Consider the following 7071-nt stretch of genomic DNA (forward strand, 5'->3'; position numbering starts at 1 on the left):
TTTCATAGTCAAACCATAAACAAAGTTTACTTATTGACAAGATAAGTCTTTGTACTTATCTGCACTTCATAGTTCAACGTGAAAATTTCATAGTCAAACCACATGATTTTAGAGTCAAACCATAAACAAAGTTTACTAATTGACAAGACAAGGCATTTTACTTGTCTGCACTTCATAGTTCAACATGAAGAATTCATAGTCAAACCACATGATTTCATAGTTAAACCATAAATTGTCAAGAGAAGACTTATTCGCAACAGAGTTTCATCTCAATTATGCTAAAGACCCAGAATACCAAGTCAAACAATGTTCACAAAGCAGGTCACAGAGGATCCCCGGAATATCGGACATCTTGTTAGCTGGCTTAGAATATAAATTGACACATGTATCTCACACACGACACAGACTGCTTACTCTTAGCTTACTCTACATACTTTTTTCACTTGTTCTTACTAAAATACTCCCTGTAATCATCGTTTTATATCAATAAAATCATCAAGGCAGGTGATCATTATCACCTCCCATGGTTTTGTGTCGGAGATCCTAGCAAGGATCAAGGGCTTTCCTTGTAAACAATCGTGTCATACTCTTTACTTTCTTCTATTGCACAATTCGAACATCACAACCTCTCATTCAATTTGGTTGATCAATACTTGTGTAAATTTTGACCAAAACAATTTGGCACCCACCGTGGGGCCGTGGAGTTCAAAATCCTGGAAAGATCATGTCTACACAACCGAACCTTTCTTCATCCTCCGCTCCTTCCATTTCAACCAAAAATCTACCACCTTCTCCGAGTAGACCCCCTACTCATAGGAAAGTGCCCAACACTTCCAAGAAAAAAACCCCTCGAGTCATTAACCAAGGAAGTTTGGAATCTTCAGGACTCCAGGGTCTGACTACTCCGGTCACTACTGCATAATTCTTCGCTATGATGAGGAAAATGACGCAACAGATGACCCAGCAGCAAGAGGAGAATAGAATACTACTTAGAGAAGTGGAGAGGATGAAAGCGGAATTTCAGAGATCCCAGGAAACGACACCCACAGTTGTACAAACAAGGATCCTGAACTTCGATAATGCAGGATCCTCAGGAAATCACCAGGGGAATACAACTCCTGCTATTGTTGCGTCACCCTGGGGGACAACCATGAACAATCGAGCATCTACGATCCATGATCTCATTAATCCTTTCAATACTCCTAGAAAACTTGATTCTAGTAACTTCTTAAACAACAATACTATTAATACTAACTCTACAAATGTTGATGCAGGAATAAGTCCAAACATAGCTAGGGAACTTCAGCAATTGAGATGGATGATATCAAGCATACCCGGGGTAGTTCAACCCATACCAGAAGTGTCTCCAACAAGTCACAGGATCTCGATATTTGTTCCTGCGATAGTTGATACCGAAGTTCCTAAGCAATTCCAAACTCCTAGCATGAAGCCTTACGATGGAACTACGGATCCTGAAGAGCACATAACACAATACCAAGAAAGGATGGAGATCATTCCCATCCCAGTGTACATAAAGGAAGCTTGCCTATGCAAAGGATTTAGTTCAACCCTTACTGGATCAGCTCTTAAATGGCTGCTAAATGTTACTCCTTATTCTATTACTTTAGTTGCACACTTAGTCAATAATTTCAATAACCAGTTTTCTTGTAGCAGAACCTTCGAGAAGATCACTAGTGATCTCTATCGGGTGGTTCAGGATCCTATGGAACAAATTAGGGATTTTGTTAACAGGTTTGGCAGGGAAGCTCTAAGCATCCCTAATATTGACAAGGCAACTGTTGTAAAGGCCTTCAAGATGGGTCTAAGGAAGGATTCACCCTTCTATGAAAATCTTGTGATGACCCCATGCAAGAGATTGGATGAAGTTAGGTGTCGAGCATTGAGGTTCATAAGGCTTGAAGAGGAGAAAGAAATCCAGACGAGGAGCAACCCTTCAAGTCAATACGAGAAACCCAATAAGAAGGCCGAATCCTCGGCCCCAAGATCCTACAAATCGAAGCGCTATTCCAAACCGGATCATCACATGGTTAATGCCCTCGAAGATGAAGGAAAGGAAGAGGAACTTCCTAAGATCAATGACTCTTGTTGTTATGTGGATGTTTCAAGTTTAATCCATGATATGCGGGATCTTGGAGACAAAGCAAGGTGGCTAAAGAAGGATAACAAGTCCACCAGTTGGAAAGACAAGTCCAAATGGTGTGCTTACCATGAAGATTTCGGTCACATGACGGAGGATTGTATAGCCCTAAAAAAGGAGATAAGCTACCTCCTTAGCAAGGGGCATCTCAAAGAGATCCTCGGGAGAAAGAAAGAAAAGTCCAAGGAGAACAACCAGGATGGACACAAGATCCAGGAGAAACCAGGATCTCCACCCCCAAACGCCAAGATAAATAACGTTATCTCTGGCGGATCTAAAATTTGTGGTACTTCTTACTCTCAGGCTAAAAGACACGCCAAGGTCTCTAAAACTGAAAAGGAAGATAGACAACGGAAGAATACCGTGGTTAGCAATGAAAAGAAAATCACGTTTGACGAGACGGACAGGGAAGGGATCCAGGATCCTCACCACGACGGACTCGTGATAACATTGTACATGGCCAACCACTTCGTCAGAAGGATCCTTGTGGACGAAGGATTCTCGGTCAACATCATACTCTTAGATGCACTAAAGAGGATGAAAATCTCAGAATCAGAGATAATCAAAAGATCCTCGGTCCTCATAGGATTTAGCGGGGAAACGAAACACAATATTGGGGAGATAAAGCTACAATATACATAGAGGGGGTAAACTCTATACAAAATTTATGCGTTATTGACACTTTATCTTCTTATAATGTGATATTTGGTAGACCGTGGATCCACGAGATGAAATCGGTTCCATCAACATATCATTAGTATGTAAAGATGCCTACTCCATGGGGAATAGTGAAGATCATGGGAGATCAACAAGAATCAAAGGAATGTTATAAAACCTCTATGAAGCCTACGACTAAACCCCAGTAAGCATAGCAATTAAGGAAGGGGGCACGACATGTTCTAGAAATGAAGGAGAAATATGTGAAGGAAGTGCCCCTGAGCATTGAGGATCCTGAAGCCAAAGTCCTAATAGGATCCTCAATACTTGAGCAAATCGAGCAAGACCTGTTAAACTTCCTTCGAACCAGAATCAAGACATTCGCATGGAAACACGAAGATATTACAGGTATAGACAAGAGTATTATCACTCACAAACTTAATATTGACGCTTATTTCAGACCAATACACCAAAAGAGAAGGAAATTTGCGTCCGAAAGGAATCAGATCATCCAAGAAGAAGTCAAAAAGATCCTCAAGATAGGGGTGATCAAGGAAGTGAAGTTCCCAAGATGGCTAACTAATGTAGTTGTCGTAAAGAAGAAGAACGGAAAATGGTGAGTATGTGTAGACTACACGGATCTTAACAATGCTTGTCCTAAGGATCCTTTCCCTCTAGCACACATTGACTCTATGATAGATGCAACAGATGGCCACAAACTCTTAACCTTCTTGGATGCTTCAGAAGGATTCCAAAAAATCCAGATGGAACCATCCGATCAAGAAGATACAGCGTTTATAACACCAAAAATGCGGGTTTATATGTTGGGTTGATGAAGCGACGAACCAATCTTCAATAATAACTAAGTTAGAAAAGTCGATTAAACATTTTGAATCTGACAATAAGAAGTTGAAGATAGGCTTAGTTTGTAGTTGGGTCTTATTATTGGCAATTATTGTGTACAAGTTGTAAGCTTTAGCTCTATTGGTTGTGTTTTAAGTTGTAATGACAATAAACAATGTGTAATCGTTGTTAGAATTTAAATCAAACATTCAGTTACATACATATCACATGAAACTACATAGGACCAACCCACGATCCCTAATAGATTTTTGTCATCCTTTGACGAAATTCCATAGTTGCCTTTTTAGTGTCTGCGATTAAACTTATTGGTTATCCTGATACTAGTTGCTCCATAACATACAAACAAATACACTACAATCTCCCAACTTGCTGCTTTGTTGGGGAACATTATCTTCAAGAATAAATTTCATTTTCACTGGTGTCCTTGGTGGTAATTAATTTTCTCTAAAAATTTTCCCACTCGTGCCTCAAACTAGGTAAGTGTTCCTTAAATTTAAACTCACTATAAGAACTGCTACCCAAACTCTCATACAAATGGACTTCCATTGACTCTAGTAGCAATTCACCAAACAACCAATAACTTGGATAGAAATTGATCGGCATATAAACCTGCACAAAGTTGATAAAATAATTAATTATTAATACTGCAATAAAAATGAAGTATTCTAATAACTGTAATTTCAATAAGAATATATTTATACCCTATCAACATCCCACCAAGGAACCATAAAGTCTGGGTATTTAGCTTTCCCCGAAGCGAATGCAATCCAATTAAAACTCTCTACCAGAACAGAACAAATAAAAAAGGTTGGAGGCATGATGGAATACCAGTCACCTTCAAATCGCTTCTCATTAAGAAGTCTAACCCAAATTGTCATATGTTGCCAAGGTTTTGGTACATTCATTATAAAAAAATAAAAAAACAATTACTTGTAACCATAAATTTATAAATACTTACTATTTCCTCAAACCAACCGACATCCTTATGACCAAACAACAAGCTCCAAAAATCTTTATCTAGGATGAATTTGTAGAATTTGTGTTGCACCCCATACTTATAAAAAAATTTGTAAGACAACCTCACCATCTGGTATGTAATGATGCAGAAGCAGAACTGTAAATTCGGGATCAACAGAGAATACTGGAGGAGGAGGAGGGGGTGAAGTGGTAGCAACCTTCTTCTTTCGTCTTTACTCAGGCTTTAGTGTCGTGTGTACCTAAAATATTTTTATTTTATTTTAATAATGATAAAAAAAGTTCTTTCCATATTAACTACTACTATATACCTGTGTGCAAGTACTACGAACAAACATTGATGGATTACGAGGCCTACGACTAGCAGGGGTGAACTGTCATTATCATCCAAAATCGCTTCATCGAAGTAATTTGCAGTCGGCCCCTCATTTTAAAAATTTCCCCATTCGTCTAACACCTCTTCATCTAACACCTACATCAATACATTGTATTTATTAATAAATTTCATAATATATTATTAACAATTTATATCTTAATAAAACAATTCTATCATATTACTAACATTTTCTTCATCATTATCAACGGATACTTGCTTATTTAATCTATCGTCAACAACTTGATTTGTTTGAAAGGTTACTGGTTCATCAAAATTTATGTGCTGCTATAAATCATCATTATTCACTTCTTCCATGTTCACCTCGGTGTGTTGCTGATTCTCCTCATTGTGTTGTTTCCGGTTCAAAAACACCATTTCCTCGACTGCAATTACTCGATTCGACAAATATTCTATACTTGGTTTGCTACTTTTTCTTGCTCTTGCTTTAGATCGTCCACTGGAGGATATACTAGAAGATGATACTTCTTGCCTCCTAAAATGCTTCCACACCAGGGATGGAACTGAAGACGGTTCATCAAACACATACTCTAGAAAAGACAAATAATATGATTTTGTTGTCTCCTCTTGTTCACATTGACCTATTTCAATTTTTTATCGCACTTCAATGCTTAATACGAGATATATCCTTGTTCCTACGCGATACAAAAAGAGCTCTCGCAGATGGAAATATCGCATAAATCCATATCTACAATATTTCATAACCAACTAAGATACTTATTAAATTATATAAATATATAAATATATATACCTTGAATGGTGTTGTAAATCCTAACACCAAGTATTCAAAAGGTCGTCAAGGCTCGGGTAGTGATAAATAGTTTTTTTATTTACTTCCAAGTCTCCTGAAGATCATCGAAGGTGAACTCCCATAAGTAACTACCCCATGGAAACCTACAAAAAAATACTTTTAATTTGAACAAAATTTTCTATACAAAAGAATAACAGTTCTAATCTCACAATTTATACATGTTCCATTCATCAAAGTTCCCAGCAAAAAAGAAGCAACCTTGGTGTAAACAATCGTTAATTTCTTTTCCTAGAAACCCTTGACACAAAACTTATATCATGCATGCTTGCACCGCATCATCGTCGTTAGAAACTAACAAGGTATTGTTTAATATGATAACTTTCAAATCATATATTGTCACCGAACTATTTGTACGGTTCAAAAATAGACGTTCCCACGATAAAAACGTTTTTTGTACTAAAACTTTGTTTTTTTTTTCAGAAACCTTTTTTCCTATTTGTTTTGGATACACGCCAAAATTAAATCCAATGATCAAACAAAATTCTTCAGGGCCATAAACCATCTTACTATCATCCACTTTAAAATACAACCGATTTATGCCATCGAGATATAATATTTCATTTTAGCGTATCTGATAAAGGGACATTTTAAGGATTAGCATACTTCCCCTGGTAACGAAGGGGCATCCAACAAAAAACCAAAAACGGTCCTGCTAAATGTAACATCCCGATTTCCAGGGCTGAAATTCTAGGGATTTTGGGCCTTTTAGAAAGTCTACTAGACGAGTTGGAAGGCCCCAACTCGTCTTGTAGGAAATCTTATGGTCGCGTGGATTATGAGACCAACTCGACGAGTTGGAGCTGGATATGAATCCTAAATTTTTAGGGTTTTCACCCTATTTAAAGGACATTAAGTCCTTCTTCCAGCCTCCTTACCACCTTTTCACGTCCAAAAGCAAACCCTAATCGATCTAACCCCTATTTTGAGTGCGTATGAGGCTAAAAGTGTGTTTTGGTGCATTTGTTGGAGAAACTTGAAGGTTGAGAAGCTTGGAACGAGAAGGAGCTTGTAGATCCAGCATCTACATTGTTTTAGCTTTCATTTGAAGGTAAAAATTCATTACCTTGATCATCCTTTTCTTAGATCTCTTCATTCAAGAGCTTAGGGCTATTCCTAGCCTAGTTTGAAGTATTTCTCGTTTGGCTCATGGTTTGAAGTTGAAACTTCAAATCTAGAGTCCTCTAGGCCCTTATGGACATAAAACCTCAAGCT

General features: G+C 37.8%; 1 protein-coding gene across 1 annotated transcript; it reads left to right on the forward strand.

Moving 5' to 3' along the window:
* Positions 1 to 943: 943 nt before the first annotated feature.
* On the forward strand, positions 944 to 2800 carry LOC145157241 (uncharacterized). Its single transcript, XM_079076308.1, has 2 exons — positions 944 to 1659; positions 1753 to 2800. The coding sequence occupies exons 1-2, from the start codon at positions 944 to 946 to the stop codon at positions 2798 to 2800; spliced, it is 1764 nt and encodes a 587-aa protein (XP_078932434.1).
* The last annotated feature ends 4271 nt before the right edge of the window (positions 2801 to 7071 follow it).

Source organism: Lactuca virosa, chromosome 2, assembly GCF_052849685.1.
Source record: "Lactuca virosa cultivar CGN04683 chromosome 2, Lactuca_virosa_CGN04683_v6, whole genome shotgun sequence".
NCBI classification, from domain to species: Eukaryota; Viridiplantae; Streptophyta; class Magnoliopsida; order Asterales; family Asteraceae; genus Lactuca; species Lactuca virosa.

Bases quoted from the DNA above. Each gene is read 5' to 3' on its own strand.
- LOC145157241 (XM_079076308.1), top strand. From the start codon at position 944: ATGACGCAACAGATGACCCAGCAGCAAGAGGAGAATAGAATACTACTT. The intron at 1,660-1,752 runs GTTTTCTTGTAG...TTTTGTTAACAG, and splicing joins GTCAATAATTTCAATAACCA to GTTTGGCAGGGAAGCTCTAA.